The sequence below is a fragment of the Dendropsophus ebraccatus genome, chromosome 5 (genome assembly GCF_027789765.1).
Source record: "Dendropsophus ebraccatus isolate aDenEbr1 chromosome 5, aDenEbr1.pat, whole genome shotgun sequence".
Taxonomy (NCBI): Eukaryota; Metazoa; Chordata; class Amphibia; order Anura; family Hylidae; genus Dendropsophus; species Dendropsophus ebraccatus.
This window is the reverse complement of record NC_091458.1, coordinates 2373464-2394842: the sequence shown is the minus strand read 5'-3', so window position 1 is coordinate 2394842 and position 21379 is coordinate 2373464. Positions and strand designations below refer to the sequence as shown.

Genomic DNA, 21379 nt, shown 5'->3' with positions numbered 1-21379 from the left:
TGTGTGACCTCTCCTGTTGGTAATGTGCACAGTGGTATGGCGGTATATGTGCACTGTTGGCAATGTGCACAGTGGTATGGCGGTATATGTGTGACCTCCGCTGTTGGTGATGTGCACAGTGGTATGGCGGTATATGTGTCATCTCTCGTGTTGGTAATGTGCAGAGTGGTATGGCGGTATATGTGTGACCTCCGCTGTTGGTAATGTGCACAGTGGTATGGCGATATATGTGTGACCTCCGCTGTTGGTAATGTGCACAGTGGTATGGCGGTATATGTGTGACCTCCGCTGTTGGTAATGTGCACAGTGGTATGGCGGTATATGTGTGACCTCCGCTGTTGGTAATGTGCACAGTGGTATGGCGGTATATGTGTGACCTCCGCTGTTGGTAATGTGCACAGTGGTATGGCGGTATATGTGTGACCTCCGCTGTTGGTAATGTGCACAGTGGTATGGCGATATATGTGTGACCTCCGCTGTTGGTAATGTGCACAGTGGTATGGCGGTATATGTGTGACCTCCGCTGTTGGTAATGTGCACAGTGGTATGGCGGTATATGTGTGACCTCCGCTGTTGGTAATGTGCACAGTGGTATGGCGGTATATGTGTGACCTCCGCTGTTGGTAATGTGCACAGTGGTATGGCGATATATGTGTGACCTCCGCTGTTGGTAATGTGCACAGTGGTATGGCGGTATATGTGTGACCTCCGCTGTTGGTAATGTGCACAGTGGTATGGCGATATATGTGTGACCTCCGCTGTTGGTAATGTGCACAGTGGTATGGCGGTATATGTGTGACCTCCGCTGTTGGTAATGTGCACAGTGGTATGGCGGTATATGTGTGACCTCCGCTGTTGGTAATGTGCACAGTGGTATGGCGGTATATGTGTGACCTCCGCTGTTGGTAATGTGCACAGTGGTATGGCGGTATATGTGTGACCTCCGCTGTTGGTAATGTGCAGAGTGGTATGGCGGTATATGTGTGACCTCCGCTGTTGGTAATGTGCACAGTGGTATGGCGGTATATGTGTGACCTCCGCTGTTGGTAATGTGCACAGTGGTATGGCGGTATATGTGTGACCTCCGCTGTTGGTAATGTGCACAGTGGTATGGCGGTATATGTGTGACCTCCGCTGTTGGTAATGTGCACAGTGGTATGGCGGTATATGTGTGACCTCCGCTGTTGGTAATGTGCACAGTGGTATGGCGGTAAATGTGTGACCTCCGCTGTTGGTAATGTGCACAGTGGTATGGCGGTAAATGTGTGACCTCCGCTGTTGGTAATGTGCACAGTGGTATGGCGTATGGCGGTATATGTGTGACCTCCGCTGTTGGTAATGTGCACAGCTGGATATGTGTAATTTTTGCCGTTATGTCAGATGTTGCAGGTGTTTGTGTTATCAGTGCGGGGGGGGGGGTGACTCCCCCTCACTCTCCCTCACCATATGGAGTCTTCCCATGATGTCACTCAGCAGCATATATAGAGCCCGGGGCCCCTGAGCGGCCATCACTGAGATGCTGAGACTGCTGGTGACGGTGCTGCTGGCCGCAGTGGGTGAGTGCAACCCCGTCTCCTACCCTCCTATCCCTGAAATCCTATCCCCCGTCCTACTGTCCCCCTTACCCCCGTCCTACTGTCCCCCGCCCTCCTGTCTTCTATTTCTGCTCTCCCAGTCCCCCTGTCCCCCCCGTCCACCTTCCTGTGCCCCATCCTTCTGCCCCCCGTCCTCCACCTTCCTGTCCCTAGTCCTCCACCTTCCTGTCCCTAGTCCTCCACCTTCCTGTCCCTAGTCCTCCACCTTCCTGTCCCCCGTCCTCCACCTTCCTGTCCCCCGTCCTCCACCTTCCTGTCCCCCATCCTTCTGCCCTCCGTCCTCCTGTCCCCCGTCCTCCACCTTCCTGTCCCCCGTCCTCTTGTTCCCTTCCTTTCCCCCGTCCTCCACCTTCCTGTCCCCCATCCTTCTGCCCTCCGTCCTCCTGTCCCCTGTCCTCCACCTTCCTTTCCCCCGTCCTCCACCTTCCTGTCCCCCGTCCTCTTGTTCCCTTCCTGTCCCCCGTCCTCCTGTCCCCCGTCCTCCTGTCCCCTGTCCTCCACCTTCCTGCCCTCCGTCCTCCTGTCTCCCGTCCTCCTGTTCCCTGTCCTCCACCTACCTGTCCCCCGTCCTCCACCTTCCTGTCCCCCGTCCTAATGTCTCGTCCTCCACCTACCTGTCCCCCGTCCTCCTGTACCCTGTCCTCCACCTTCCTGTCCCCCGTCCTCCACCTTCCTGTCCCCCGTCCTCTTGTCCCCTTCCTGTCCCCCGTCCTCCTGTTCCCTGTTCTCTACCTACCTGTCCCCCGTCCTCCACCTACCTGTCCCCTGTCCTCCTGTCCCCTGTCCTCCACCTTCCTGTCCCCCGTCCTCTTGTCCCCCGTCCTCCTGTCCCCTGTCCTCCACCTTCCTTTCCCCCGTCCTCCACCTTCCTGTTCCCCGTCCTCTTGTCCCCTTCCTGTCCCCCTTCCTGTCCCCCTTCCTCTACCTTCCTGTCCCCCGTCCTCCTGTCCCGTCCTCCACCTTCCTGTCCCCCGTCCTCCTGTCCCCCGTCCTCCACCTTCCTTTCCCCCGTCCTCCACCTTCCTGTTCCCCATCCTCTTGTCCCCTTCCTGTCCCCCTTCCTCTACCTTCCTGTCCCCCGTCCTCCTGTCCCCCATCCTCCTGTCCCCTGTCCTAATGTCCCCTGTCCTCCACCTACCTGTCCCCCGTCCTCCTGTCCCCTGTCCTCCTGTCTCCCGTCCTCCTGTCCCCTGTCCTCCACCTACCTGTCCCCCGTCCTCCACCTTCCTGTCCCCCGTCCTAATGTCCCCTGTCCTCCACCTACCTGTCCCCCGTCCTCCTGTACCCTGTCCTCCACCTTCCTGTCCCCCGTCCTCCTGTCTTCCGTTCTCCTGTCCCTTGTCCTCCACCTACCTGTCCCCCGTCCTCCTGTCCTCCACCTTCCTGTCCCCCGTCCTAATGTCCTCTATCCTCCACCTACCTGTCCCCCGTCCTCCTGTCCCCTGTCCTCCACCTACCTGTCCCCCGTCCTCCTGTACCCTGTCCTCCTGTCCTCCACCTTCCTGTCCCCCGTTCTTGTGTCCCCCGCCCTCCTGTCCCCCGTCCTCCACCATCCTGTCCCCCGTCCTCCTGTCCCCCGTCCTCCACCATCCTGTCCTCCACCATCCTGTCCCCTGTCCCCCTGTCCCCCTGTCCCCCGTCCTCCTGCTCTCCACCATCCTGTCCTCTGTCCTCCTGTCCTCCACCTTCCTGTCCCCCGTTCTTGTGTCCCCTGCCCTCCTGTCCCCTGTCCTCCACCATCCTGTCCCCCGCCCTCCTGTCCCCTTCCTGTCCCCCGTCCTCCTGTCCCCTGTCCTCCACCATCCTGTCCCCCGTCCTCCTGTCCCCCGCCCCCCGCCCTCCACCATCCTGTCCTCCACCATCCTGTCCCCCGTCCTCCTGTCCCCCGTCCTCCTGCCCTCCACCATCCTGTCCCCCGCCCTCCTGTCCCCTTCCTGTCCCCTGTCCTCCACCATCCTGTCCCCCGTCCTCCTGTACCCCGCCCTCCACCATCCTGTCCTCCACCATCCTGTCCCCCGTCCTCCTGTCCCCTGTCCTCCTGTCCCCCGCCCTCCTGTCCCCTGCCCTCCTGTCCTCCACCATCCTGTCCCCTGCCCTCCTGTCCTTCACCATCCTGTCCCCCGCCCTCCACCATCCTGTCCTCCACCATCCTGTCCCCCGTCCTCCTGTCCCCCGCCCTCCTGTCCCCTGCCCTCCTGTCCTCCACCATCCTGTCCCCTGCCCTCCTGTCCCCCGCCCTCCTGTCCCCTGCCCTCCACCATCCTGTCCCCCGCCCTCCTGTCCCCTGCCCTCCTGTCCTCCACCATCCTGTCCTCCACCATCCTGTCCCCTGTCCTCCTGTCCCCTGTCCTCCACCATCCTGTCCTCCACCATCCTGTCCCCTGCCCTCCTGTCCTTCACCATCCTGTCCCCCGCCCTCCTGTCCCCTGTCCTCCACCATCCTGTCCCCCGTCCTCCTGTCCCCCGTCCTCCTGCCCTCCACCATCCTGTCCCCCGTCCTCCTGTCCCCCATTCTCTCTCCTACTAACTAGTTGTGTCCGTCTTTCGCTTTCTCAGCCTCCCATGGCTGCGGGGTGCCCACTTACCGGCCCACCACTCGTATTGTCAATGGAGAAGACGCAGTGCCGTACAGCTGGCCCTGGATGGTGAGTGACTGCTATACTGCTATCCTGCTGCCTACAGAATAGTGAGCGCAGCTCTGGAGGATAAGGATCGTGAGCGCAGCTCTGGAGGATGGGATTATTCAGCGCAGCTCTGGAGGATAAGGATCGTGAGTGCAGCTCTGGGGGATGGGATTAGTGAGCGCAGCTCTGGAGGATGGGATTAGTGAGTGCAGCTCTGGAGGATGAGAATAGTGAGCGCAGCTCTGGAGGATGGGATTAGTGAGCGTAGCTCTGGAGGATGAAAATAGTGAGCGCAGCTCTGGAGGATGAGAATAGTGAGCGCAGCTCTGGAGGATGAGAATAGTGAGCGCAGCTCTGAAGGATGGGATTAGTGAGCGCAGCTCTAAAGGGTGGGATTAGTGAGCGCAGCTCTGGAGGATGGGATTAGTGAGTGCAGCTCTGGAGGATGGGATTAGTGAGTGCAGCTCTGGAGGATGAGAATAGTGAGCGCAGCTCTGGAGGATGAGAATAGTGAGCGCAGCTCTGGAGGATGGGATTAGTGAGTGCAGCTCTGGAGGATGAGAATAGTGAGCGCAGCTCTGGAGGATGAGAATAGTGAGCGCAGCTCTGAAGGATGGGATTAGTGAGCGCAGCTCTGGAGGATGGGATTAGTGAGCGCAGCTCTGGAGGATGAGAATAGTGAGCGCAGCTCTGGAGGATGGGATTAGTAAACGCAGCTCTGGAGGATAAGGATTGTGAGTGCAGCTCTGGAAGACATGCTGTGCCCCCATATACTGATCTCCTCTCTGGTGACTTCCAGGCGTCTCAGCAGGTTCTGTATGATGGCGATTACGTCCATAACTGTGGCGCCAGCCTGATCGCAGCACGCTGGGTACTGACTGCAGCACATTGCATCAAGTAGGTTCATAGGAGTGAGGGGCGGTATAACACTGATCATCCTGTATATAATACACCAGGGGGCGGTATAACACTGATCATCCTGTACACCAGGGGGCGGTATAACACTGATCATCCTGTACACCAGGGGGCGGTATAACACTGATCATCCTGTATATAATACACCAGGGGGCGGTATAACACTGATCATCCTGTATATAATACACCAGGGGGCGGTATAACACTGATCATCCTGTACACCAGGGGGCGGTATAACACTGATCATCCTGTACACCAGGGGGCGGTATAACACTGATCATCCTGTATATAATACACCAGGGGGCGGTATAACACTGATCATCCTGTACACCAGGGGGCGGTATAACACTGATCATCCTGTACACCAGGGGGCGGTATAACACTGATCATCCTGTACACCAGGGGGCGGTATAACACTGATCATCCTGTACACCAGGGGGCGGTATAACACTGATCATCCTGTATATAATACACCAGGGGGCGGTATAACACTGATCATCCTGTATATAATACACCAGGGGGGCGGTATAACACTGATCATCCTGTATATAATAAACCAGGGGGCGGAATAACACTGATCATCCTGTACACCAGGGGGCGGTATAACACTGATCATCCTGTACACCAGGGGGCGGTATAACACTGATCATCCTGTATATAATACACCAGGGGGCGGTATAACACTAATCATCCTGTACACCAGGGGGCGGTATAACACTGATCATCCTGTACACCAGGGGGCGGTATAACACTGAACATCCTGTATATAATACACCAGGGGGCGGTATAACACTGATCATCCTGTATATAATACACCAGGGGGCGGTATAACACTGATCATCCTGTACACCAGGGGGCGGTATAACACTGATCATCCTGTACACCAGGGGGCGGTATAACACTGATCATCCTGTATATAATACACCAGGGGGCGGTATAACACTGATCATCCTGTACACCAGGGGGCGGTATAACACTGATCATCCTGTACACCAGGGGGCGGTATAACACTGATCATCCTGTATATAATACACCAGGGGGCGGTATAACACTGATCATCCTGTACACCAGGGGGCGGTATAACACTGATCATCCTGTATATAATACACCAGGGGGCGGTATAACACTGATCATCCTGTACACCAGGGGGCGGTATAACACTGATCATCCTGTATATAATACACCAGGGGGCGGTATAACACTGATCATCCTGTACACCAGGGGGCGGTATAACACTGATCATCCTGTACACCAGGGGGCGGTATAACACTGATCATCCTGTACACCAGGGGGCGGTATAACACTGATCATCCTGTATATAATACACCAGGGGGCGGTATAACACTGATCATCCTGTATATAATACACCAGGGGGCGGTATAACACTGATCATCCTGTATATAATACACCAGGGGGCGGTATAACACTGATCATCCTGTACACCAGGGGGCGGTATAACACTGATCATCCTGTACACCAGGGGGCGGTATAACACTGATCATCCTGTACACCAGGGGGCGGTATAACACTGATCATCCTGTATATAATACACCAGGGGGCGGTATAACAATGATCATCCTGTACACCAGGGGGCGGTATAACACTGATCATCCTGTATATATTACACCAGGGGGCGGTATAACACATCATCCTGTACACCAGGGGGCGGTATAACACTGATCATCCTGTATATAATACACCAGGGGGCGGTATAACACTGATCATCCTGTACACCAGGGGGCGGTATAACACTGATCATCCTGTATATAATACACCAGGGGGCGGTATAACACTGATCATCCTGTATATAATAAACCAGGGGGCGGTATAACACTAATCATCCTGTACACCAGGGGGCGGTATAACACTGATCATCCTGTATATAATAAACCAGGGGGCGGTATAACACTGATCATCCTGTATAATACACCAGGGGGCGGTATAACACTGATCATCATGTACACCAGGGGGCAGTATAACACTAATCATCCTGTACACCAGGGGGCGGTATAACACTGATCATCCTGTATATAATACACCAGGGGGCGGTATAACACTGATCATCCTGTATATAATACACCAGGGGGCGGTATAACACTAATCATCCTGTACACCAGGGGGCGGTATAACACTGATCATCCTGTATATAATAAACCAGGGGGCGGTATAACACTGATCATCCTGTATAATACACCAGGGGGCGGTATAACACTGATCATCCTGTACACCAGGGGGCGGTATAACACTGATCATCCTGTATATTATACACCAGGGGGCGGTATAACACTGATCATCCTGTACACCAGGGGGCGGTATAACACTGATCATCCAGTACACCAGGGGGCGGTATAACACTGATCATCCTGTACACCAGGGGGCGGTATAACACTGATCATCCTGTATATAATACACCAGGGGGCGGTATAACAATGATCATCCTGTACACCAGGGGGCGGTTATAAACACTGATCATCCTGTATATAATACACCAGGGGGCGGTATAACACTGATCATCCTGTATATAATACACCAGGGGGCGGTATAACACTGATCATCCTGTATATAATAAACCAGGGGGCGGTATAACACTGATCATCCTGTATAATACACCAGGGGGCGGTATAACACTGATCATCCTGTACACCAGGGGGCGGTATAACACAGATCATCCTGTATATAATACACCAGGGGGCGGTATAACACTGATCATCCTGTATATAATACACCAGGGGGCGGTATAACACTGATCATCCTGTATATAATACACCAGGGGGCGGTATAACACAGATCATCCTGTATATAATACACCAGGGGGCGGTATAACACTGATCATCCTGTATAATACACCAGGGGGCGGTATAACACTGATCATCCTGTACACCAGGGGGCGGTATAACACTGATCATCCTGTATATAATAAACCAGGGGGCGGTATAACACTGATCATCCTGTATAATACACCAGGGGGCGGTATAACACTGATCATCCTGTACACCAGGGGGCAGTATAACACTAATCATCCTGTACACCAGGGGGCGGTATAACACTGATCATCCTGTATATAATACACCAGGGAGCGGTATAACACTGATCATCCTGTACACCAGGGGGCGGTATAACACTGATCATCCTTTATATAATACACCAGGGGGCGGTATAACACTGATCATCCTGTACACCAGGGGGCGGTATAACACTGATCATCCTGTACACCAGGGGGCGGTATAATACTGATCATCCTGTATATATTACACCAGGGGGCAGTATAACACTGATCATCCTGTATATATTACACCAGGGGGCGGTATAACACTGATCATCCTGTATATAATACACCAGGGAGCGGTATAACACTGATCATCCTGTACACCAGGGGGCGGTATAACACTGATCATCCTGTACACCAGGGGGCGGTATAACACTGATCATCCTGTACACCAGGGGGCGGTATAACACTGATCATCCTGTATATATTACACCAGGGGGCAGTATAATACTGATCATCCTGTATATATTACACCAGGGGGCAGTATAACACTGATCATCCTTTATATAATACACCAGGGGGCGGTATAACACTGATCATCCTGTACACCAGGGGGCGGTATAACACTGATCATCCTGTATATAATACACCAGGGGGCGGTATAACACTGATCATCCTGTACACCAGGGGGCGGTATAACACTGATCATCCTTTATATAATACACCAGGGGGCGGTATAACACTGATCATCCTGTACACTAGGGGGCGGTATAACACTGATCATCCTGTATATAATACACCAGGGGGCGGTATAACACTGATCATCCTGTATATAATACACCAGGGGGCGGTATAACACTGATCATCCTGTATATAATACACCAGGGGGCGGTATAACACTGATCATCCTGTATATAATACACCAGGGGGCGGTATAACACTAATCATCCTGTACACCAGGGGGCGGTATAACACTGATCATCCTGTACACTAGGGGGCGGTATAACACTGATCATCCTGTATATAATACACCAGGGGGCAGTATAACACTAATCATCCTGTATATAATACACCAGGGGGCAGTATAACACTGATCATCCTGTACACCAGGGGGCGGTATAACACTGATCATCCTGTACACCAGGGGGCGGTATAACACTGATCATCCTGTACACCAGGGGGCGGTATAACACTGATCATCCTGTATATAATACACCAGGGGGCGGTATAACACTGATCATCCTGTACACCAGGGGGCGGTATAACACTGATCATCCTGTACACCAGGGGGCGGTATAACACTGATCATCCTGTACACCAGGGGGCGGTATAACCCTGATCATCCTGTACACCAGGGGGTGGTATAACACTAATCATCCTGTACACAAGGGGGCGGTATAACACTGATCATCCTTTATATAATACACCAGGGGGCGGTATAACACAGATCATCCTGTACACCAGGGGGCGGTATAACACTGATCATCCTGTATATAATACACCAGGGGGCGGTATAACACATCATCCTGTACACCAGGGGGCGGTATAACACTGATCATCCTGTATATAATACACCAGGGGGCGGTATAACACTGATCATCCTGTATATAATACACCAGGGGGCGGTATAACACTCATCATCCTGTATATAATACATCAGGGGGCGGTATAACACTGATCATCCTGTTCACCAGGGGGCGGTATAACACTGATCATCCTGTATATAATACACCAGGGGGCAGTATAACACTGATTATCCTGTACACCAGGGGGCGGTATAACACTGATCATCCTGTATATAATACATCAGGGGGCGGTATAACACTGATCATCCTGTACACCAGGGGGCGGTATAACACTGATCATCCTGTATATAATACACCAGGGGGCGGTATAACACTGATCATCCTGTACACCAGGGGGCGGTATAACACTGATCATCCTGTATATAATACACCAGGGGGCGGTATAACACTGATCATCCTGTACACCAGGGGGCGGTATAACACTGATCATCCTGTACACCAGGGGGGCGGTATAACACTGATCATCCTGTACACCAGGGGGCGGTATAACACTGATCATCCTGTATATATTACACCAGGGGGGCGGTATAACACTGATCATCCTGTACACCAGGGGGCGGTATAACACTAATCATCCTGTACACCAGGGTGGCGGTATAACACTGATCATCCTGTATATAATACACCAGGGGGCGGTATAACACTGATCATCCTGTACACCAGGGGGCGGTATAACACTGATCATCCTGTACACCAGGGGGCGGTATAACACTAATCATCCTGTACACCAGGGGGGCGGTATAACATTGATCATCCTGTACACCAGGGGGCAGTATAACACTGATCATCCTGTACACCAGGGGGGCGGTATAACACTGATCATCCTGTATATAATACGCCAGGGGGCGGTATAACACTGATCATCCTGTACACCAGGGGGCGGTATAACACTGATCATCCTGTATATAATACACCAGGGGGCGGTATAACACTGATCATCCTGTATATAATACACCAGGGGGCGGTATAACACTGATCATCCTGTACACCAGGGGGCGGTATAACACTGATCATCCTGTACACCAGGGGGCGGTATAACACTGATCATCCTGTACACCAGGGGGCGGTATAACACTGATCATCCTGTATATAATACACCAGGGGGCGGTATAACACTGATCATCCTGTATATAATACACCAGGGGGCGGTATAACACTGATCATCCTGTATATAATACACCAGGGGGCGGTATAACACTCATCATCCTGTATATAATACATCAGGGGGCGGTATAACACTGATCATCCTTTATATAATACACCAGGGGGCAGTATAACACTGATCATCCTTTATATAATACACCAGGGGGCGGTATAACACTCATCATCCTGTACACCAGGGGCGGTATAACACTCATCATCCTGTATATAATACACCAGGGGGCGGTATAACACAGATCATCCTGTACACCAGGGGGCAGTATAACACTGATCATCCTGTATATAATACACCAGGGGGCGGTATAACACTGATCATCCTGTAGATAATACACCAGGGGGCGGTATAACACATCATCCTGTACACCAGGGGGCGGTATAACACTGATCATCCTGTATATAATACACCAGGGGGCGGTATAACACTGATCATCCTGTATATAATACACCAGGGGGCGGTATAACACTCATCATCCTGTATATAATACACCAGGGGGCGGTATAACACTGATCATCCTTTATATAATACACCAGGGGGCGGTATAACACTCATCATCCTGTATATAATACACCAGGGGGCGGTATAACACTAATCATCCTGTACACCAGGGGGCGGTATAACACTCATCATCCTGTACACCAGGGGCGGTATAACACTCATCATCCTGTATATAATACACCAGGGGGCGGTATAACACTGATCATCCTGTACACCAGGGGGCGGTATAACACTGATCATCCTGTACACCAGGGGGCGGTATAACACTGATCATCCTTTATATAATACACCAGGGGGCGGTATAACACTGATCATCCTGTACACCAGGGGGCAGTATAACACTGATCATCCTGTATATAATACACCAGGGGGCGGTATAACACTGATCATCCTGTACACCAGGGGGCGGTATAACACTGATCATCCTGTATATAATACACCAGGGGGCGGTATAATACGAATCATATTTCGGTTTCAGCCTCCGTAAGACGTACCGCATCGTTTTGGGGGAGCACGACCGCCGGGTGGAGGAGGGACATGAACAATACTTCCACCTTAACCCTGAAGACTTTTTTGTTCACCCGAAGTGGGACAACAGTTGCCCTGAGTGCGGGTAAGTGCCATCCTCCTCCTCTCTGACTCCTGGATATCATGTGACTGATCAGGTGACTTGCAGGGTCCGTAGGCTGTGGCTGTGTCAGTCATCCAGTCCTTCTTCCCCCTCAGTTATGATATCGCCCTCATCAAGTTACCCCGAGAGGCAGAACTGAATGAGGAGGTGCAGCTGGGGTGCCTGCCCCGCCCCCGAGGAGCCCCGCTCTATGCCAACCAGGAGTGTTACCAAGCAGGATGGGGACTAATAGCCCGTGAGTGACCGCAGCTGTATACCTATATGTATGTATATATATAGGTGTGTATACCTGTATATATAGGTGGAGGTGTATACCAGTGCATATATATATAGGGGAGGTGTATACCTGTATATATAGGGGGAGCTGTATACCGGTATATATATAGGGGGAGCTGTATATATATAGGGGCCAGGAGGAGCTGTATATATATATATATATAGGGGGAGGTGTATAGCTGTAGATATATATATATATATAGGGGGAGGTGTATAGCTGTAGATATAGGGGGCAGGAGGAGCTGTATATATATATAGGGGGAGGTGTATAGCTGTATATATAGGAGGAGCTGTATACCGGTGTGTGTATATATATATATATATATATGGGGAGGTGTATAGCTGTAGATATAGGGGGCAGGAGGAGCTGTATACCTCTATATACATAGATGGGTTCTAGGATCCCCCATTAACCCTTCTGTGCCCTGTGCAGATAATGGCCCTCAGGCCTCAGTCCTCCAGCAGGCTATGCTGCCCATTGTGGATGACTCCCAGTGCTCCCAGTTGGACTGGTGGGGCGAGTTGGTGAACGAGCTGATGCTCTGCGCCGGAGGACGCAATAAGGCCAGCTGCAGTGTGAGTTATTTGGTGGGCGGGGCTGTGATGGAAGCTCCGCCCCTTTGTTTGGGGTAGTCCCCAGCCTTCCAGTATGATGGGAGTATTCATCCATGTGCTTTGTGTGTGATCAGAGTGACTCCGGGGGACCCCTGAACTGTCAGGACACAGACGGACGCTGGTACATCCAGGGGATCGTCAGCTTCGGACCCCCCACCTGTAACGCGCCCAAGAGACCCTCCGTATTCACCCGCGTGTCACTATTCACTGATTGGATAAATGAGGTGAGAGGGGGCGGAGTCAGAGATCACACTGATCAGACTAGGATGGGGCGGGGTCAGGGATCACACTGATCAGACTAGGAGGGGGCGGGGTCAGGGATCACACTGATCAGACTAGGAGGGGGTGGGGTCAGGGATCACACTGATCAGACTAGGAGGGGGCGGGGTCAGGGATCACACTGATCAGACTAGGAGGGGGCGGGGTCAGGGATCACACTGATCAGACTAGGAGGGGGCGGAGTCAGAGATCCCACTCATCAGACTAAGAGGTGGGGGCGGGGTCAGGGATCACACTGATCAGACAAGGAGGGGGCAGGGGCAGGGATCACACTGATCAGACTAGGAGGGGGCGGAGTCAGGGATCACACTGATAAGACTAGGAGGGGGCGGAGTCAGGGATCACACTGATAAGACTAGGAGGGGGCGGAGTCAGGGATCACACTGATCAGACTAGGAGGGGGCGGGGTCAGAGATCACACTGATCAGACTAGGAGGGGGCGGAGTCAGAGATCACACTGATCAGACTAGGAGGGGGCGGGGTCAGGGATCACACTGATCAGACAAGGAGGGGGCAGGGATCACACTGATCAGACTAGGAGGGGGCGGAGTCAGGGATCACACTGATCAGACTAGGATGGGGCGGGGTCAGGGATCACACTGATCAGACTAGGAGGGGGCGGGGTCAGGGATCACACTGATCAGACTAGGAGGGGGCGGGGTCAGGGATCACACTGATCAGACTAGGAGGGGGCGGGGTCAGAGATCACACTGATCAGACTAGGAGGGGGCGGAGTCAGAGATCACACTGATCAGACTAGGAGGGGGCGGGGTCAGGGATCACACTGATCAGACTAGGAGGGGCGGGGTCAGGGATCACACTGATCAGACAAGGAGTGGGCGGAGTCAGGGATCACACTGATCAGACTAGGAGGGGGCGGGGTCAGAGATCACACTGATCAGACTAGGAGGGGGCGGGGTCAGGGATCACACTGATCAGACTAGGAGGGGCGGGGTCAGGGATCACACTGATCAGACTAGGAGGGGGCGGAGTCAGGGATCACACTGATCAGACAAGGAGGGGGCAGGGGCAGGGATCACACTGATCAGACTAGGAGGGGGCAGGGATCACACTGATCAGACTAGGAGGGGGCGGGGTCAGGGATCACACTGATCAGACTAGGAGGGGGCGGGGTCAGGGATCACACTGATCAGACTAGGAGGGGCGGGGTCAGGGATCACACTGATCAGACTAGGAGGGGGTGGGGTCAGGGATCACACTGATCAGACAAGGAGGGGGCAGGGGCAGGGATCACACTGATCAGACTAGGAGGGGGCAGGGATCACACTGATCAGACTAGGAGGGGGCGGGGTCAGGGATCACACTGATCAGACTAGGAGGGGGCGGGGTCAGGGATCACACTGATCAGACAAGGAGGGGCGGGGTCAGGGATCACACTGATCAGACTAGGAGGGGGCAGGGATCACACTGATCAGACAAGGAGGGGGCGGGGTCAGGGATCACACTGATCAGACTAGGGGGGGGCGGGGTTAGGGATCACACTGATCAGACTAGGAGGGGCGGGGTCAGGGATCACACTGATCAGACTAGGGGGGGGCGGGGTTAGGGATCACACTGATCAGACTAGGGGGGGGCGGGGTTAGGGATCACACTGATCAGACTAGGAGGGGCGGGGTCAGGGATCACACTGATCAGACTAGGAGGGGGCGGAGTCAGGGATCACACTGATCAGACTAGAAGGGGGCGGAGTCAGGAATCACACTGATCAGACTAGGAGGGGGCAGGGTCAGGGATCACACTGATCAGACTAGGAGGGGGCGGGGTCAGGGATCACACTGATCAGACTAGGAGGGGGCAGAGTCAGGGATCACACTGATCAGACTAGGAGGGGGCGGGGTCAGGGATCACACTGATCAGACTAGGATGGGGTGGGGTCAGGGATCACACTGATCAGACTAGGAGGGGCGGGGTCAGGGATCACACTGATCAGACTAGGCGGGGGCGGGGTCAGGGATCACAATGATCAGAGAAGGAGGGGCGGGGTCAGGGATCACACTGATCAGACTAGGCGGGGGCGGGGTCAGGGATCACACTGATCAGACTAGGCGGGGGCGGGGTCAGGGATACACTGATCAGACTAGGAGGGGGCGGGGTCAGGGATCACAATGATCAGAGAAGGAGGGGCGGGGTCAGGGATCACACTGATCAGACTAGGCGGGGGCGGGGTCAGGGATCACACTGATCAGACTAGGAGGGGCGGGGTCAGAGATCCCATGATCATACAGAAATGGGGCGGGATCTGAGGTCATGTGATCATACAGGAATGCACGGTCAGCAATCACACTCCTAGTTCTCGTATTTACAGACAATCACCAGAAGCTAATTGTTGGCGATGCGTTTCCTGGGGACGTGGATTACCGATGCACAGACGTCATATGGTGATCAGGATTCATGGCGGCCATACCACCCCCCGAGACCTCCAATAAAGAGAGAAACTGCACCTTCTGTTTTTTCCTTTCTTTATTAGTCAGAATTATTGACAGCAGCGCAGAGTATTTTAGGGTCTCCTGTCTGGTCTCCTGGTTAGTGGAGGGAGGTGCTGTAACTAGAGGAGACCCCATGGCGATACATTGCCCCCCAGCGCACTGTCGCCCCTTGGGTATACATTGCCCCCCAGCGCACTGTCGCCCCATGGGTATACATTGCCCCCCAGCGCACTGTCGCCCCATGGGTATACATTGCCCCCCAGCGCACTGTCGCCCCATGGGTATACATTGCCCCCCAGCGCACTGTCGCCCCATGGCGATACATTGCCCCCCAGCGCACTGTCGCCCCTTGGGTATACAATGCCCCCCAGCGCACTGTCGCCCCATGGGTATACATTGCCCCCCAGCGCACTGTCGCCCCTTGGGTATACATTGCCCCCCAGAGCACTGTCGCCCCATGGGTATACATTGCCCCCCAGCGCACTGTCGCCCCTTGGGTATACATTGCCCCCCAGCGCACTGTCGCCCCATGGGTATACATTGCCCCCCAGCGCACTGTCGCCCCATGGGTATACATTGCCCCCCAGCGCACTGTCGCCCCATGGCGATACATTGCCCCCCAGCGCACTGTCGCCCCTTGGGTATACATTGCCCCCCAGCGCACTGTCGCCCCATGGGTATACATTGCCCCCCAGCGCACTGTCGCCCCATGGGTATACATTGCCCCCCAGCGCACTGTCGCCCCATGGGTATACATTGCCCCCCAGCGCACTGTCGCCCCATGGGTATACATTGCCCCTAGCGCACTGTTGTGGCTTGGTCTCCGGGATCTGTATCCTCTTCCCAGGCCGTACAGTACAGCAGTCAGACCGCTGCCATTGGGAATGTTACACAGGTTTCCTCAAGGTGATAGGAGGCGTCTGGGCCGTGTCACCACCCGCTGATTACTTATCTTGTTTGCTTTGGCTGGCGCTGGCTCTGTAGTGACTCCACAATGTCCTCTATGCTGCGGGAGGCCTCCGGCTGTAACTCCACGCCAGTCAGACATATAGGAGATGCCTCCTCATGAGGGGTGACAGCTACTGAATCCTCTGAACCAGATAGAAGATATGGAGAAGAGACATGAGATGTTAGGAAGAGACGCAAGATATGGGGGAAAATATGTAAGATACAGGGAAGAGACGCGAGATATGGGGAAGAGATGCGAGATATGGGGGAAGAGACATGAGATGTTAGGAAGAAGCGCGAGATATGGGAGAAGAGATGTAAGATACGGAGAAGAGACGCGAGATATGGGGAAGAGATGCGAGATATGGGGGAAGAGACATGAGATGTTAGGAAGAGACGGGAGATATGGGGGAAAAGATGCGAGATATGGGGAAGAGACATGAGATGTTAGGAAGAGACGCGAGATATGGGAGAAGAGATGTAAGATACGGAGAAGAGACGCGAGATATGGGGAAGAGATGTAACATAGGGTGAAGCAATGCGAGATATGGGGAAAGATGTAAGATATGGAGGAAGAGATTAAGATACTGGGAAGAGTTGCGAGATATGGGGGAAGAGATGTAAGATACAGGGAAGAGATGCGAGATATAGGGGAAGAGATGCGAGATATGGGGGAAGAGACGCGAGATATGGGGAAGAGACATGAAATGTTAGGAAGAGACACAAAGACGCAAGATATGGGGAAAGATGTGAGATACGGAAAGAGACGCAAGATATGGGGAGGAGACATGAAATGTTGGGAAGAGACATGAGATGTTAGGAAGAGATGCAAGATATGGGAAAGAGGCGCGAGATATGGGGAAAGATGTAAGATACGGAGAAGAGACGCGAGATATGGGGGAAGAGACCTGAGATATGCAGAAGAGATGTAAGATATGGGGAAGAGACACAAGATGTTAGGAAGAGACACAAGATATGGGGGAAGAGACATAAGATATGGGGGAAGAGATGCGAGATATGGGGGAAGAGACATGAGATGTTAGGAAGAGACACAAAGACGCGAGATATGGGGAAAGATGTGAGATATGGGAAAGAGACGCGAGATATGGGGAAGAGACATTATATGTTAGGAAGAGACAAAGACGCGAGATATGGGGAAAGATGTGAGATACGGGAAAGAGACGCGAGATATGGGGAAGAGACCTGAGATATGCAGAAGAGACGTAAGATATGGGGAAGAGACATGAGATGTTAGGAAGAGACACAAAGACGCGAGATATGGGGAAAGATGTGAGATACGGGAAAGAGACGCGAGATATGGGGAAGAGACATTATATGTTAGGAAGAGACAAAGACGCGAGATATGGGGAAAGATGTGAGATACGGGAAAGAAACGCAAGATATGGGAAAGAGACCTGAGATATGCAGAAGAGACGTAAGATATGGGGAAGAGACGCTAGATATGGGGAAGAGACATGATATGTTAGGAAGAGACAAAGACGCGAGATATGGGGAAAGATGTGGGATACGGGAAAGAGACACGAGATATGGGGAAGAGACATGAGATGTTAGGAAGAGACGCAAGATATGGGAAAGAGACCTGAGATATGCAGAAGAGACGCAAGATATGGGGAAGAGATGTAAGATATGGGGAAGAGACGCGAGATATGAGGAAAGATGTAAGGCAGCAGGAGACTTCCCTGAAGCCTTGTGTGTCATAGTTACGGTGGCTGACCAGGCTCAGTCTAAGGGTCCTATTCCACGGGCCGAGCAGGGCCGGATCAACGATGTAAGCATTACCGATGTCCTTGCAGCCCTTGTTTCATACATTACCTGTCCAGGCTGCAGGTCTTCTCCTTCTCCCGGTCCCGCACGGCAGCATCGGCTTTAGATCCGCGGCGGTCCTGGCCAGTGATTGGCTGAGCGGTCTGTCAGCTTAGACAGGCCGCTCCGAAGCTGCTGCTGCTGCTGCGTGGGACCGGGAGAAGGAGAAGACCTGCAGCCTGGACAGCTAATGTATGATCGTCAGTATCCTCCTCCACTCCAAGGCGGGTAAAACAGGCGCAGGTCCAAGAGGTAATAGAGATATAAAATATCATAACATTTATTAAAAGAATTATGCCAGCGACACAATGCGTTTCGAGACCGGTCCGGTCTCTTTATCAATTGTCTAATTAGACACTTGATAAAGAGACCGGACCAGTCTCGAAACGCATTGTGTCGCTGGCATAATTCTTTTAATAAATGTTATGATATTTTATATCTCTATTACCTCTTGGACCTGCGCCTGTTTTACCCGCCTTGGAGTGGAGGAGGATACTGACTGTCTTAGTCGGGAGTGGCTGCGGTTCATTCACATGCTATCAGTAAGAGTCGGGCCTGCTCAGGTGAGAGATCTATGTGCTTACTTTCACCACTTCAGCCCTGTCTGAGTTACGCTATGGAGCGCTGTCTTATATTTTGTAGCTAATGTATGATGTCTGTGAAATCGTCGGTCACCCTCCGCGCCCGCTATTCCACGTAGCGATGCACGGGTGGCGACCAATGATTTTAGGTGTGAGCCTAAATAATGATCAGCCGATGACACGATCATCGGCTGATCGTTCTCTCTATTCCACGGAGCGATAATCGGCCGAATTGGGCCCATTCGTCCGATTATCACTTCGTGGAATAGGCCCCTAAGGGGCCGTTTACACAGAATGATTATCTGACAAAGATCTGAAGCCAAAGCCAGAAACAGGCTATAAACAGAGATCAGGTCATAAAGGAAAGCCTGAGATTTCTCCTCTTTTCAAATCCATTCCTGGCTTTGGCTTCAAATTTTTCTGTGTAAATGGATCCTAAGGCAGAGCCTAGTCAGCTTTGCCTAATACAGGCACATTACAATGCAGATCTGCAGTAATCAGATAGTGATGTCCCTATGGTGGGACAGTAACAAAGAGTACACAAAACACACAAATAAAGTACAAGAGTATATAAAATACACAGAAATAAAGTACAAGAGTATATAAAACACAAATACAGTACAACAGTATACACAACACAGGATGTCTGCAAGTTTTTAATGCACCTTTAAATAAAGAAGAGATCACGTACCAGGTGAGTGCTCTCATCGGTTTTCTTTTGGATTGGAACTGTAGGCCTTCTATGTTTCTGGAGTGAGCACCAAACAAGTCTAATGAGTTTGGCAGTATAACGTAGCTCCTAAGCCGTAACAAGAAGCAGTGCCGGTAGCTGTGTATCCTTTGGGAAGCAAAACACCAATACAGTACAACAGTACACAAAACACACAAATACAGTACAACAGTATATAAAACACACATAAATACAGTACAACAGTACACACAACACAGAAATAAAGTACAACAGTATATAAAACACACATAAATACAGTACAACAGTACACACAACACAGAAATAAAGTACAACAGTATATAAAACACAAATAAAGTACAACAGTATACACAACACAGAAATAAAGTACAACAGTACACAAAACACACAAATAAATAAAGTACAACAGTACACAAAACACAGAAATAAAGTACAACAGACACACAAATAAATAAAGTACAACAGTACAAAAAACACACAATACAGTGCAAGAGTATACACAACACACAAATAAAGTACAACAGTATACACAACACACAAATAAAGTACAACAGTACACAAAACACACAAATAAAGTACAACAGACACACAAATAAATAAAGTACAACAGTACACAAAACACACAAATAAATACAGCACACGACACAGAAAATCTCTGTAGTCCCCAATGCAATAATAAATGTAAAAGAATAAAATAAATTAAAAAGTCCACATATTTAGTATCGCCGTGTGCGTAATGTGGGCATTTTTCACACCAAAATTGTACGGATATCGGCCAAATTTTACCACTAACTTAAAGTACAATATGTCACGAGAAAACAGACTCAAAAGAAAGAGAGCTAGGAATTAAGAGGAGACGTAACAAATGGAGAAAAGACATGACATAGGAAGAAATATAAGAAGAGGAAGAGATGTGAGATACGGGGAAGAGATGTAAGATATGGAGAAGAGATGTGAGATATGGAGAAGAGATGTAAGATATGGAGAAGAGATGTAAGATATGGAGAAGAGATGTAAGATATGGAGAAGAGATGTAAGATATGGGGAAGAGACATAGGATATGGAGAATAGATGCAAGATATGGGGAAGAGACGTCAGATATTAAGAAGAGACACGAGATATGGAGAATAGACACAAGATATTGGGAAGAGACGCAAGATATGGAGAAGAGACACGAGACATGGGGAAGAGGTGTAAGATATGGGGAAGAGACATGAGATTTGGGGAAGAGACGTAAGATATGGCGAAGAGATGTAAGATATGGAGAAGAGACACGAGACATTGGGAAGAGGTGTAAGATATAGGGAAGAGATGTAAGATATGGGGAACAGACGAGATATGGGGAACAGACCAGATATAGGGAAGAGATGCAAGATATGGAGAAGAGATGTAAGATATAGGAAAGAGATGTAAGATATGGAGAAGAGACATGAGACATGGGGAAGAGGTGTAAGATATGGAGAAGAGACATGTGATTTGGGAAGAGATGTAAGATATGGCGAAGAGAATTAAGGTATGGAAAAGAGACGTGACATATGGGGAACAGACAAGAGATATGGGGAACAGACGCAAGATATAGGGAAGAGACACCACATATGGGGAAGAGATGTGAGATATGGAGAAGAGATATAGGGAAGAGACGTACGATATGGAGAGGAGGTATGTGGAAGAGACGTAAGATATGGGAAAGAGACATAAGATATGGG

General features: G+C 51.4%; 1 protein-coding gene across 1 annotated transcript; it reads left to right on the top strand.

Annotated features, from left to right (window-relative positions):
• Positions 1 to 1465: 1465 nt before the first annotated feature.
• On the top strand, positions 1466 to 15630 carry LOC138793346 (chymotrypsin-like elastase family member 3B). The gene is made up of 8 exons (XM_069971876.1): positions 1466 to 1556; positions 4152 to 4240; positions 5019 to 5116; positions 11842 to 11976; positions 12090 to 12229; positions 12704 to 12846; positions 12960 to 13109; positions 15491 to 15630. Exons 1-8 carry the CDS (start codon positions 1517 to 1519, stop codon positions 15506 to 15508), a joined length of 813 nt encoding a protein of 270 aa, XP_069827977.1. The 5' UTR covers positions 1466 to 1516; the 3' UTR covers positions 15509 to 15630.
• The last annotated feature ends 5749 nt before the right edge of the window (positions 15631 to 21379 follow it).